Here is a 15,153-nt window from a genome sequence, read left to right as displayed (position 1 = left end):
CATTTCCCTCGTCTTCAGCTCACGATACCACGCTGACATGCCTAATCCTGGAGATTGGTCTCATCACATATCCATGTAGCACAGGTTCTCAGAATTGAAACCTTAACATTTAAAAAAACATTTTAGCCTCACCTGTTACATTTTGGGTTCATTTTCTCATTCATTTTGTGACACTATTAGTTGATTTGATGCCAATTTTCCAATTGAATTTGTCAACGACACTTTTCAAATTGATCCACATTATGACAGTAGAAAACTGGCCATAAGATGTTTGCCTCGACCAGCGTAACCAAGTTTTCCAAGTTACATTGCCTCATGTGAAAAACAGGGCATGAACAGGAAACCCATGAGGATCCCAAGTACCAGAGTACAAAACAACACAGGAATATCAACACTAACACGGAAAGGATATTTCATTAGTAATAAGAGGTAACAACTGTCTGCCTCAGACAGCCAGCCATACAGAGCAGCAAACTGACTGCCTATCTTTCTTCCTCCAAAACACAAAATATCATGCAAAATATAGGTTTTCTTTCACCTATGCGTATGCCACTACCTGCTACTCTTCAGTTTATAGGACATATCTACTTTGTCTCAAGCCAAACTCTCTTAAATTCGACCAAGTATATAGAAAAAACAATCAACATCAATCTAGTACAGAAGATAGATGCTGATATTACTTTTTATATAAACTTGGTCAAAGTTAGAAGGGTTTGACTCAAGACAAAGCAGATATGCATTATATAAACTAGAAAGGACGATACTACTACTACTGTAACATCCTACGGTTGGTATACTCCACTCCACAACTGAATCGTTGAGGATTCTTCTTATCCAGCAGCTGGAGTAGGGGCAGTCTTGCTAACACTATCAATTGCATCTATGTCTGGTGCTCGTTTCGGATTTCATCTCCATTTTCACCTGGCTGTTATTATTTTTATCAGAGGCGCTTGATTTAGCCTTGTTGGAGTCGTCGTTGGACTTGCTATTTCTGAGCTTGTCAAGTGCTTGCAACAATGATGAACCAAGGATCGCTTGCAGTTTCACCTCGTCCATTGTGTTCAGATCTGTAATGTTCAGATCAAGTGTAATCTTCTCTGTAGGTGCACCACTGTCAGACTGTACATCTTGTTTGGTGATTACCCCGGCCGAATTTGAGCAGTTTTGCTTTTTGACATCTACTTCACAGGATTTTTCTGTCTGTGTGTTGGTAGCAACAGGACACGATGCAATGCTACCATCCTCTGCCAGATCACTTTCTACAGATGCCGGTTCATTTAGGTCAATGATGAACTTGTTACCATCAGTTTCGACAGGGCTATGATTCCTTTCAATTATGGCAGCAGGGCTTTGATTCCTTTCAACTATGGAAGCAAGGCTTTGATTCCTTTCAACTATGGCAGCAGGGCTTTGATTCCTTTCAGTTATGGCAGCAGGGCTATGATTCATTTCAACCATGGAGGCAGAGCTTTGATTCCTTTCAACTATGGAAGCAGGGCTTTGATTCCTTTCAGTAATGGCATTCCCCTGGAGGTCACTTCCAGAATTACCAGTAGTGTTATTTTCTTCATGTGAAGGGCGCACTTCAACTATGGCATTCCCTTGGAGATCATTTCCAGAAGTACCAGTGGTGTTATTTACTCCAAAAGAAGGGCGCACAAGCTTTCTTCTCTTCTTTCTGTCGGTAACCTCCTTTTCTACGTTTGTATCCAGCCCAGCCGCTTTGCTGCGCCTCTTGAAGTTCAAGAAGGGAGGATCTGCGCCTTCTTCTCCTTCTAGTCCACTTGGCAGGTTTAGCTCTGGAAGAGGACAGGGCATGTCCATGTCCTGTTCACGGACCAGCTGTTTACAAACATCTTCTCTAGGACTTATACTCTTGTTGCTCCACTGTTTTGTTCTCTGAGAAAGTAAATAGAGCAATTGGTTCATTGAAGGACCCGTAACTTCTTGGGGAGGTAGTTGTGGCTTCACTGATAAGCGAGAAAACACATTCTTTTGTGGGCGCTGACTAGGAACTGCCATCTTGCTTTCAGCTCCAACATCATGATCAGTATATGGTCGATCTGAAATGTAGGCTAATGTTTCATGTCCAGAACCTGATGAGGCTGAACCATCACGATTAAAATCACGCCTCTGTTGTTCTTTTTCCAAGTCCTCAGGGCGATCATGGATTGGGATGTAGCCAGTAAAGCTTTCTTTATGTTGAATGATCGCTGATACTTTAGGAGCTTCAGGGTAAGCCGGAATACCTAGCTGAGTTGATTCTGGAGGTGTAACAGATTTTCGTCTGTTTAAATGCAGACGCTCAGATGCATACATCTCTCTGCATTGGTCACAGTTAATGTCGTAATCATCCTTCCAGTGAGCATTGTGTTGCGGACTTTCCAGAGATGAATCATGGTATGATGGGAAATATGGAGTTGAGGTCAAATAGCTTCTTTCATCACCAGTTGGAACCTGAGTTAAATACCGAGAACATGACAAGCTACTGCCTCCATATGACTGCTTTACTGACAACCTAACTCCATCAGTTGGGCCTTGTGTCATGCACCCAGAAGACAAGCTATTGTGCGGATAATCATCAGATGATGGGTACGACTGATTTGCCACAAACTGATCTTGGTGGTATTTAGCTGCCTGAGAGCAAGGAGCAGACACCTGAGTTGAAGTGCCATCTATTGCTGAAACATCTGGGAGATGTTGTTGACTATGATAAGGTAATTTTATCTGGTTGCCGTAGATGGGAGCGGTCTGGGCTCCAAAAGCTTTGGTTACCAAGGGCATTGACACATTTGGCTGTGTCTCAAAAGTAGGTGGTGCAATTAGATGCATGCTTGTAGAAGCAGAGCAGTTTGTTTCGACAGTTGAGATCTTTGGGGTACTCGAGGGTATCAAAGTGTGGGAACGATCAGCAGAAAAAGGAGGACTATTGGGAGACAAGCTCCTTTTATCTGGTCTCCTTCTGCTTGAGTGCTCCTTTTCCAGATTAGCACTTGTTGAATAATTGCAAATAGGGTGCTCTACCCTCTTTTTGTCAAATAAGCCATATAGCTGGACAACCTGCAAATGGAAAAAAACACCAAATTATATAATAACCTTGCAAACGTAAGGTTCACAAACTCAAAGTATTAAGTTTTTTCTTAGCAAACCTGCTGATAGGAAAGGTCGAAGTAGAACTTTTTTGAGATATAGTAGTTCTCTTCTATTGCAGGAAAAAACTCATCTTCAGTGAGCGGTCTGCACTTCCAAACAATATTGAAGCAAACCTAGGGGAAACAACAGCTCAAAACCAAATGAAGAGTTATTATCGCTAATCAGTAAGTGGCAGTCAGCAATACAAGGAAAGCAACAGCTCCCGGCAACTAAATCTTAGACAGTTCAACATAACATTTTACGCGATGTTCCCCATTATAAGTGGCTACTAGTAGATGAATACTGATTTTCAGCAGTACGTCAGAATACATAACCCCACCAACTCTTAAATACAGTTGTAAATGAGCCTTTAGAATCTTTATATGAACCAAAAAAATGACAATTGCAATTTACAGATCATTCAACTAATACTTTCTCGAGTTCTCTGAACCCAATGGTGTAACATAACAGAACCATATTATGATCATTAACAGTCAAGAAACATAGCACTGGCAATTGCAGTTCATAGATCATTCAATCACTACTTGTTGGGGTTCTCTAAGCCCAAGGGTTTGATAGTAGCATATTATGCTGGATTAATAATCAAGAGGCAAAGAAGGGTCATTGCATTTCACACTTCAGATATGATTCAATCACTAGCTACTAGTGTTTCCTAAGCCCAAGGGTGTACATTCCAATTTCTTCCCGAAACTTCCCAAGAAAAATCCCGAATTGGATCCAAAATTGACGGGTTAATGTGAGCTTATCCATGCGGTTAGGCACTCTTCAAATAGGAATCCATTTTTCTAACTGGCTTTCGTGCTTTGGTGAGTCGTCCGAGATCTTTTCGATGACCTATGTTGTGTTGAAGGGATATATATATGATCCGATCGATTGCATAAGACCCGCGGTAGCAATAGAACGGGGAAAGTATACATAACAGAACCATAATGATTATGATTGATCAACAATCAAGAGGGTCATGGCAAGAGCGAATTACCTGTGCGGGGTACATGCGGCCAGTGGATCGGAATGCGGTCCTGCTAATATCCATGCCTCCATCGGAGGCGGCCTCAAAGACGCCATAAAGCTTACGGAAGGTGTAGTCAAAGAGGAACAGGGGCATCCCCTGCTTGACATTGGCCACAAAGGGCCCATACTCTGGCGGTAGCCCGAAGACGCCGGTGTTGAAGCAGTGATCCCTCGTTTCACTGTTGGACATGAAGATGGCGCCAGCCATGTCGGCGGCGTCCTCCCGGAACGAACACCGGGGGCCCTGGAACCTCATCCTGCGCAGGAAAAATCAGATCAGAGGTAAATAAACCTTGAACAAAAATCATGGGTTTGGTTAGAGAAACAACAGTGGCAGATTCCACAGAGCGCACATTTGATTCCAAATGCGGCGGGAAGTGAGCTAATAGGCAGAGGAAACCCCCAAAAAGAAGGCAAAAAGGCGGAGGTTGTGGTCCATGGAAAGGACGCATCTCAGTCTGTTATTTTTTTTGTGGTATAATAAAGATAGAAAGAGCAGACGAAAAAGAAAGGGTCCAAGAACAGTGGTGGCGTAGTCTTGAAAAAGACGGCAGATTTGATATGATTCGTGGACGATGATTCTTAAGCAAAACCGCCTTTGTTGTTTTCAGGTTGCTATTACCCCCTGCCTCCCGCCCGCCCATGAAAATACAGATCGAAATCGAAAAAAAAAAAGGCTAAGATTAGCCGGGAGTCGACCGCGCGTGGATCCAAATTTGACTGGCCGGCGGAACCGGGCGGCGAAAAACTAGCGCGGCTGCCCTATACTTGTTCTTCTAAAAAGAAAGCAAACAGAGCACGGCCGACCGGGCGGCGCCACGACTGGCGCAGCAACCCTATCTTCTTCTTCTTCGAAAAAAGAAACAAACTGGCCGGCAGGATGAACTAGTAGTACGGCAGCAGCAGGGGAAAGAACATACGTGCGTGCGCCGGCGGTTTGTGGGGCGGCGGCGCTTGGTTGTCGATTCGTGTGGTGCCTCGGCGGCGCGTCGATCTTGTTTCTTGGGAGAGCAGGCGAAGCGGTGGATTAATTGGAGTGGATTTGATGGCGATGCGATTGGGATTTATTAAGCGGAGGAGGGGATGGCAGCCGCTCTCGGATTGGAGTGGACTGGATTGGGCTGGGATTGGATACGGCTGCGATTCGGCTCGGGGTCGGGGGTATTTATCTCGTCTATCTATCTCCGCCTCCGCGGAGAGAAAGAAAGAAATCGTCTCCGGCTCGGCAATGGAGGGAGGAGCAGAGGAGTTCGTGGCCGGGCACCTACCAATCCCAATCCCAATCTGGCGGCCGGAGGCGGGGGTTTTCCTTGCCGCCGCAGCAGGGCAGAGAAAGAGCACGGGAGGGAGGGGGAGACGCTTCGCCGCGCGCGCACGCGTGTCGAGCCACCGCGAGAGGCAGGTAGGGTACGGCTGGATGGGTGGTGTGGACGTCGTGGGCCACTAGCGCTGCTCCCTCGCCTGCTTTCTCGGATGGGCCGGCCAGTGTTACACCCAAAAGGTCAACAACCTTCCCCTCCTTCCCTTGCTTGGTGGACCTTTTTTTTACACACCTCCTTGCTTGGTGGACTTGATTTGCTTTGGTACCAAACAAAAGTTCCCATCTTGGGCATTCTTGACACGCGGTGCTCCGGGCGAGGGGAGGGGCGATGGACCGGAGCTGTCGCCGGCGTGTGCCTCCGTGTGCTGATCTACGGTTTGATCAGGACCGATGACTGCTACTGCGCGGACGACCGGCTAACATTGCGGCGACACGGCTGCCTAAAAACAAAGAGTATCAACTTCACGGGCAATGATTAGTCTGGTGTTCGAGGTGATCGATCGACCAGGCGACCTTGGGTTCACGAAGGAGGTAATCGAAGGTGAAATAAAGAAGTTGCGGTATGGTTACCAACCATTTATCAGGCCTTGTAGGCATGCGCGATGGGCGCGTGGACCCAATTGATAGAGCATGCATGGTGATAAGGGCAACGACTACTATAGACTGTGGGTGTGTGGGTGTATTAGGGTTTGGTTTCAAAAGTTGAGTGTACATGTACGGTGCCAAGATTGCTAACCAAACATCAATGAATTTACTTCAAAAAAAAAGCACCAAACATAGTACTGCAAAGGGTGCACATTCCTAGGTACCAGTCAATCGATTCTGCTTCTACTTAAGACGGTCGAGAGCAAGCCCTTTTTCTCACTGCCACAACACCGTGCACCTCACCTTGAACGAACATTCCTTTTCTCAATGGTTACATATGCTAGTCTCGTTTGCTTAGCAGAATCGTCTTCCTGCACTAAGTGGGCTTGAGAGGCAATAGGAACATGCATCTGTCAGTCGTGTGGCTTCAATGCCACTCTTTGTATTGACACTTGTATTAGTGACCTTGTTTCACCAAAGAGAAACGACACTACAACTGAGACGCTTCGTCCTCTAGGAATGTAAAGTACTTTGAGTACTACACTGGCAATGACTAGTTAGCTAGTTTAGTCATTTTTTCCAAAATTATGTTTGCGTATTCAATTGGCAATTAGTGATTTCCAGGCGCAAATACATTTTTAAATTAAATCGATGCATGTTCAACTACTTTTTATTATTTACAGTTGTGGGCAAATAAATAAAGAGTATACAAGTGTAGTACTAATAAAAATAAAAATCTACTATTCCTTGCTAGAGGGAACTTGGGAGCTTTCATTAAAATGACAGTTTGAGAAGGATCAATGTTTATCATAGATACACAAACGATGTTGCTCCCCTTAATATTTGTATCAAGTTAGTTCTGCTTACATCTCGTAGATGAAAAGTGTATACTAATTGATAGGACTTGTTGATGCATGAGAGGGGGTGTATAGGACCAATTGAACATGCATGGAGAGTTTCATTATGATTAATGTTGGTGCAACTTTCGATGTGAATTCCGCATCGTAAGGTTTCTAGGGATGATGCAAGAAGAACTCTGGCTGGCTACAATGAACCTATATATATTATGTATAGTTGATGCACCTATAATGCAAGCCCGTTATGAGAGGAGTTGAATTGGCAAATGAATTGGGTCTTCCGTGCATCATTATTCAATTAGAGTGTTTACAAGTTATTGAAACCCTCCAGACAGGAGGATTTTCTTCGATGGGTTGCCCCTCCATTTTATGACGATATTTTTGTCTAAAATTTATCTTTCAATACAGTGCAATTTACCTTCTGTAATAGGGATGCCAATTGTGTTGCACATTGTTTAGCGAAGCAGTATAAGTCTGGCCCCTTGTGTGGGTTGATGACCCTCCTAGTTTTATTGTTTTGTATCTCATTGATGATGTAATTATTATCTAAGGAGCACTAAAGGTAGCTATGATGCCCCCCCAGTGGTGGAGATAGGGGCGAGCAGGGCCTGCACTCACTACTGGGTCGGCCCATGATCGTGCAGCGCACACGAATTGTATTTTATAGCCCCCCCCCCTCCCCCCCAATGTGGACTCTTTGAGGAATCGAACTTGTGCCGTTACATTCGTGCACAAGTTGGCTAACGACTAGAGCTACTTAGCGATAGTCACTAAATGCATTGCGAATTGGTTAAGAACAACTATAGTCGCGTTATTTATTGCACAACATATTGTAGGATTTACTTAACCACTTAGATTTTTGAATTACTTTAAAACATTTTAGATAAACATGTTTTTAAAGTAAAATGCCGACAACATTTGAAAGTTCACAATTTTCAAAGAGAAGTTCATCAACATACAAAAAAAGTCGCCTATTGAGAAAAAGTTTACAAAATCGAAAAAAGATCATGTATTAAAAAATGTTCATGGATTCAAAAAAAATCATGAACTTGAAAAGTTTAACTAATTGTTTTTAAAATCCAAGATCTTTTTTGGAATACACAAACTTATTTACAAAATTTTTGAACTTTTTTCAAAATTGATGTATGTTTTTTTAAAAATTGATGAACCTTTTCAAAATCGACAAACTTTTTTTACAAATTCAATGATTTTTTTTTCAAAATGCATGAACTTTTTTCAAAATGGATCTCCTTTTTTCAAAACTCAATTAACTTTTCTGAAATTTTTGAAATTTTCTTAAAAGGGGAAAAACTTTGTGAAATTCAAAAAGTTTGTGAAATATGAAGAATAGTTCATGGAAATGAAAAAAGATTCACAAATTTGAGTTTTTTTCCTAATGTTTCAAAATTTCACGTGTTAAAAGACAAAAATGTAACAACAAAAAGGAAAGAAGAAAGGTAAAGAAAGAAAGAAAAAAGAGAGTAAAAATTGGCCAAAGGAAACCGCGGAAAAAAGGAAAGCCGTCGTCGTTCTATTTAGCGTTATATTTGAAACAAAACAAATGGAGAAATAAAAGAAGTATCTAGCACACGATGTGAGGAGTCCCAGATGGTTATCTCAATTGGTAGTCTCGTCCCTGAGGTCTAGAGTTTGAAATATGATTTTGAATGATAAAAATAAAAAAATGGGCCTAGCCCAGGACGGAGGGGGGGGGGGGGGGGGGGGGGGGAGGGAGTGTGCCCCGGTTTACCCGTACCATATATCAGCCGCTAAAAGCCCCGAATAGGAACCCACCCACCCCCAAATGTAAATAAATTTTGAAAAAGGAAAACGGCCCATTAGGAAGCCCATTAACTGTTAGATTGGCATCCTCCACTCCTCATAACCGAATTCCGGCGTACACACGTCCTGGTGTTTCAAGATCACACGACGGGGACGGTTTCGCCCCTTGTCTCGTGCTCTCCAAAAAGAAAAGGGCGGCGACACTTTTCCTCCCTCCACCGGCAAGGCCGGGGGTTCTCTTCTCCTTCATCCGCCGCTCTGGTGACGGGAGGGGGAGGGAACCCCGGTTCTTTTGCTCATGTGTACTGTTAGGGTTGGGATTCGTAGTTTTCTTTGCTGGTGTCTGGATGGCGGCGGCGCTGGCTTTGGGAATAAGTTTTCCCTAGTCCCGGCCGCATCTCGACGACGTCCTCCAGGGTGGTGTCGAGGGACCATGGGGAGTTGTCTTTCGCTGCTTCTCGGGTGTGGCGGATCTTGTGGCCCGGGGTGTTCCTGGTAAGGCGGCTGCGACGGCAAGTGACCAGTGGGTGATGACATCTCCGGTGCAGGGTTCGTGGCTGTTGGGTGGCGGATCTACCGGTCTTCATCAACGGCGTCGGGCGAAGACGGTGGTACCGGGGCAGAAGGCGCTAGGGGTTGTTCCCCGACCGACGTGCCACAATGATAGGTGCTCCGCCATTCGCGGCGGTTCTTCATTCGGTTCTGAAAGCATCTTTGCGATGAGGTATCCTCGGTCTGTTGGTTTGCGGTTGCCTTCTCCACTTCCTCCGGCGATGATGTTGAAGGAAAACGGCGGCAGGCTGGGATTTAGTTCAGCAACTCCCTATGGGACTTGGTTGTAATTTTTATTTTCTAGGGGTGTTTCTGCTGTTGCTCCGGGACATTTGTCCACTGTGTTTCAGTGTGTGTGCCTCATCCGGTGTATGCTTGTTGTTAGCTTAATGGAATTTGTGGTTGGAAAACTTTGTTTTTGCCATTCTAGCTTTTGCCAATTTTGCTTATGCCACTTTAGAATTTGACATCTCACTTTTGCCACTCTTTGCTTTTGACAATACATCACAAATGCCATCCCATGGCAAAAATGATAACTTTTCATTGCACTTTTGCCACTCATAGCTTTTGACAATGTATTGCAATTGCCACTCTAAAACTTTTGCTTTTGCCACGGAATGGCAAAAGTAATATATTATCAAAAGTTAAGAGTGACAAAAGTGAAATGTCAAATTCTAGAGTGGCATAAATAAAGTGTGCAAAAACTAGAGTGGCAAAAACAAAGTTTTCCCGTGCTTTGTGGTTACTCCTAAAAAAAGGGAATTCCGACATAGTAATCTATCGTAATTTCTATCTTGCCAGCACCAAAATTATATGTCAGGTTTTCATTATTTTTGTCGTGTGATCTGTGGCGCTAATTCTGATATTCAAAGCATTCATGATAGACCTATGGACAACCTTTACGGAATCAAGCTTACGGACGTGTGTGTTGCCTCCTAATTCATTTGTTCACCTGAATTTCGGGGTGGGGTCTCCCCTCTTTCCCAACCAGCTGATGGCAGCTCTGTCCGTAGCCTAGAGTCTGTAAAAAACAGTCCGTAGCTGTAGCATCGCTGTTTCATAGGACAGGGTAGAGATTTCAGGGATTAGGAGGTGGAGGTTCATCTTGGCCAAACCCTACAACCTCAGGGTTTAAATCAGACTTCACTTTTTAGATGCTTCATCATGTGCCCGATGACCAGCAATGACATTGTTGCGGCGCCAATGTGTCGATATGTCGGACATCCTATACATGGTGGCGTATTCACACGTATACCTAAGGTACCGTACAAAATTGCACTTATATGTCATTGCACATAATTTTTATTAGGCCAACTGCAATTACATGCTAATTTATATAAATTATCTATATTGTTAGATTAATTACAAATTACACATACTAGTTTGTGTACTAGCATAGAATTACGTCATGCAAGAGATTATTTTACTATTTTATTTATATTATGCTTATACTTCATCTGTATGGGGCCAATTGAGCATGGTTGGAGAGTTATGTTATGATTAATGTTGATGCAGCTTGTGATGTGAATTCCGCGAGTAAATAGCATAAAACTACTAGTTTACAGGCTAGGGTTTAAAAAAACTATCACTTTTTAATTTTTCTCAGAAAGCTACCAAACGAGCGGTCGTCTGTTTCAAAAAATCCAAACCCGCGATGACTAGCGATTTAACCCTTTTCCTGACCGCCTAGACCCATCTGTCAGCCTACGTGGCCCGGCGCATGGACGGCGCGGCAGTTGACGGCCGTTAGCCGACCGGCCCGGTCGGAACTGGGGTAAATATACCCCCTCGGTCGCTCGCTCACTCCCCTGCTCTCACTCCCCTGCTCCAGTACGAGCTCGCCGCCGCTCGCCGTCTTCGAGGCCGGTCGTCGTCGACCTCCTTGCCGCAATGCCTTCCTGGAACGATGAGGAAACGAGCTCGGGGGAGGACTGCCGGGTCGTCAGCATGGACATGGGACTTATGGTAAGTTCTTTGCCACCTAGGGTTAGGGTTAGGGTTAGGTGCTAGTAGGCCTAGGCTACCGCCATGGATCTTGCTGAGTGTAGTGTTGTTGTTGTGTGTGTGATATTGTTCTTGTTTAGTGAGGGTGGGGTTTGATTGTAGGATTGAGGTAACCTAGGGCTCATCTTTGTACAGTGTTAGGGTTCATGCTGATTTGGGGATTTTTTAGTGTTCATGTTTAATGAACTGTGCAAGTTGATTATGGTATTGAGTGCACATTGAAACCCGTGTTTGTTGGTTATTTTGGTTGCGGGAGGAACCAGACACCACTGTGAAGCCCCTTTTCTGTGACTAACTTGAGCTTGCTCATCCCAAGTGCATTCTGCATCAAATGAGGCCTATTAAGCGTGTTGCTTTTGAAGGGCCTATAACAGGAAGGCGTTTCTATGGCTGCCCAGTCCAGGTTAGATGCCAATTAAGTATTCTGCTATGGATGTTCACTGATGTTTGATATGATGCAACAGTTTGTTTGATATGACAGTCACATATGTATTTTTGTTACTTTGGAAACTTAATCATGGCATTGTAATAATTTATCATATCTCATTTATGTCATTCATTGTTAGAAAATCTCAAGTTTATGAAGTTAACCATGGAATTGAAATAAGCTACTAGTCCACTTGTAATAACTTATCACATTTACAAATGCAGGAAGATGGTGTGAATTGTGGAGTTGTAGAGTGGGTTGATGGGCCTTGGCCTACTGTTCTTCAGAGATGTTTGTGCAAGCTATGAGAAATGTTTCATGAGCAGAACTATGGAAGGGTACTTGACAAACAGAAGTTTGAGAAGGAGTTGGCCAAGCTTAAGATTGAACATGAAAGGGAGTTGGCCAAGCTTATGACTCAAAATGACAAGCTTTGCATTGAGTACACCAAGCTTGTTGATGATGTATCCAAGATGTTTGATTGGCAGGATGGTAGAGTGGACAGGAAGGTGTACCAGAAATAAGTGGAGGAGGAAGAACTTGAGAAGAAGAAGGAGATAATATCTTCATTTTATCAGTTTTGAGCAAATCAGGAAGATCAATTACATAACCCGGTGTTAACAACAATTATGACCCGGTGCCATCAATATTTATAAACCGGCCATTTTGGTATTAAACCGACAAGTTTTTACATCTTCAAACCGACTGAATATTAGATAAGTATTTTCAGACCCATATTTTTTAAACCGGCGGAGCTGAATCAAAGGAGTTATTCTTCACAATATTTCTCGGTGACAAGCCAATGTCGGCAAATTGATTATGAAGCTGGTTTGTTGACCCGGATTTCCCAAAAGAAGGAAATAACAAAGAGATAAGTTTACCATGAATAAATCCAAGCTAAACTTGGGGGCTAATGTCGGGGATATACCCCGCGGCGTAAACCGGCCGGAAGTTAACCCGGCCTGGACTTGGCGGTTTATCTGAAGACCCCGCTGACACTTGGCGAGTTACTGGCGACCCGCCCTGACCTGGCGGTTTACAAGCAACCCACCTGGTCATTATGACTCACTGGTGATCCGGCGAGCGGGACAGACGGATGACAAGGCCCAAGGCCCAGAAGGCCGGTTCACGTTTAACGGTGGGCCGGTTTAAGAGGAAAGGCATGAGGAATATTTGTCCTACAAGGAGTTAAGACCTGGACTTATATCCGATTTGTATTAGAGATAGACTAGTCCTAATCCTAATAGGACTCTACATGTAACCTGCCCCTTCAACATATATAAGGAGGGGCAGGGCTCCCTCAAAAGGGACAAGATTCACAAGTTCCACGAGTTGGACAAGTTAGATTTAGACAACAGCTCTTGAGATAGAGCAATCTTGTAACTATGGACATCATCATCAATATCAATGAAGCAGGATGTAGGCTTTTACCTCCACCGTGAGGGGCCGAACCTGGGTAAAAACATCGTGTCTCTCGTCTCGCTCAACCCCTCTCAAGCTACCACATAGATGCGTCGGCCTCGCGACTAAGTCCTGACACTAAGGACATCTGCTATGACAATTCCACCACAGTTGGCGCCCACCGTGGGGCCTGCGCACGGTGGTGTTGAGTTCTTGGAGGAATCTCTCCCAGGGATCGAGAAATTCAGATAAGAAAGACTCAGCTTGGAAGGATCTGCATCAACTTTGAGCTCATCGGTTCAGATTTTACGATCCGTGAAATTTAAGTTAAGAAAGAGAAATTAGGGTTGCATGCTATGCGACCACCGTACGCCTCATGAAGATTCGCCGAGACCGAGACAAAAGAAAATTTTCCTGCGGCACTACAAGTCCTAAGAAAATTGTACAGGGCGGCGGCAGGCAAAACCGAAGACGTCTCGTCGTTTCTATTTTCCACAGGAGAGTAGGACTAAGTTCCCAAGAAGAAAAAGGCATCTGATATGGATGTGAATTTGCTTGTGAAATACAACCAATGAAAGGTCAAATCAACCAAAAGGAGTACTACTACGTGGGAAGTTACTAGTGCATACACGGATTCTGAGATGGTTTACAATTTGCTGCCAAAAGAAAAGAAAAAAAATCCATCAGAGGAAGATGATAATGGGAAGTAAGACTTGGTCTCCGCCTCGGTCTTCACTTTTGAGCCGCCTGCTGTGTTCCACGTGACCCGTGGCTGAGCCGCTGCCTGACCCCCGCCTCTGCTGCAGGCTGGCACCTCTGAGCCACCACGGCTGCACCCCGTTGCTACCTATGGTGAAACCGGACCCAACTTAGTCACCTATTGAGCTGCCCCTCACCAGAGTGCCGAGCTACTGCCGCGGCCGCGCCATTGAATCCGAATAAGATTAATTTTTACTGCAGTCGTTTGCCGCCGAGGCCGACAGGAATTGTGCTACAACCACTGTGCGCTGCGTCAGATTGATCAACAAGGGTCAAAAGCCGAGGTGGTTTCGTAAAGTGATCTGCTACTGTGGTTCGGAGTAGTACTATTTTGATTATGCTACTATTATCATGAAGGCAATACTACTACAGCAAGACTACTCTGTTGCTGCTGCTCACATAAAGTGATCCATCAAATAGTACTTAAGTACTGCCCATGGTAAAAGCTCAGATTTTGAGAAGACAACCGATCTAGAGGAGAAATAATGTTTGTTAAAGTGGTTTGCCTGAGCGTGCATGTTTTGGCAAAGGATTACCACACTGGATCGAACTGGCAAGTCAACAGGTTTAATCTCTGACGCACACCCGTTAGGCTCGCTTCTGCTGCTATCATGCGTGCGCGTATGTGTGCACAGCCGTCCGGATCGTCTCTGCTGTTACCTACGTACAGCCGCCGAAGTTATATTGAGTCGCCGGTCTGCCTGAGCCGTTTCTGTCGTGTTGAGCAGATCTTTCGTCATCCGAGCAAATCAGGTGATATTCATCCGAGTCTACTTTTAACACATATTGTTTTTTATCAAAAAACAATTTATCTTTGCTGCAATGTTTTTATGCAGGATAATTATTTATGACAAATGTATTATTATATCGCGGACATGGAGCACGTGCCAGCATAGTTTTGCAGTGGCGTTCTTCCGGGCCATGCTACTCGACGGATACACATGCAAATCACCGCCCCCCTGTTCGGTTTACATCCGTCCACGCATGCGGCCGACTCATTGTCCGCGCCGGTTTACAAACATCACGGCTGACTCACCCGTCCGCACCAGTTTACAATGCCGCGGCCGACTCATCTGTCCGAGCTGCCTCTGATGTTGCGGTCGTCCTTGTTGTCCGTCTCTCGCGGCCTGGTCTACATCAGCATACCGGGCCACACCTGTCTGCATGAGATGTTTATTGAGTATGAGCAAGTCACAGCTTGAGTAGCCCGGTTTTTCTTTCAACAAAATGGAGGCAAATCATTATATACTATCAACCGCCGTCTGCACTGGGTGGTTCAATGGGCAGGCGCGCAAATCACC

At 44.5% G+C, this 15,153-nt stretch overlaps 1 protein-coding gene across 2 annotated transcripts; it reads right to left on the bottom strand.

Annotated features, from left to right (window-relative positions):
- Positions 1-395: 395 nt before the first annotated feature.
- Positions 396-5,589, bottom strand: LOC125530762 (uncharacterized). 2 transcript variants are annotated; one of them, XM_087521659.1, is made up of 4 exons: positions 5,433-5,589; positions 4,133-4,421; positions 3,150-3,266; positions 396-3,060 (listed from the first exon to the last, which is right to left on the bottom strand). In XM_087521659.1, the coding sequence occupies exons 2-4, from the start codon at positions 4,418-4,420 to the stop codon at positions 871-873; spliced, it is 2,595 nt and encodes an 864-aa protein (XP_087377785.1). In that variant the 5' UTR covers position 4,421; positions 5,433-5,589; the 3' UTR covers positions 396-870. The 2 variants fall into 2 exon arrangements, with proteins under 2 accessions (XP_087377785.1, XP_048551120.2); XM_048695163.2 differs by having other exon boundaries at positions 5,085-5,576.
- Positions 5,590-15,153: the final 9,564 nt, after the last annotated feature.

This window comes from Triticum urartu, chromosome 5A (assembly GCF_056163025.1).
Source record: "Triticum urartu cultivar PI428250 chromosome 5A, HENAU_Tu73, whole genome shotgun sequence".
Classification (NCBI taxonomy): Eukaryota; Viridiplantae; Streptophyta; class Magnoliopsida; order Poales; family Poaceae; genus Triticum; species Triticum urartu.
Note: the sequence above shows the minus strand (reverse complement) of the source record. Positions and strands in the feature narration are given on the sequence as shown.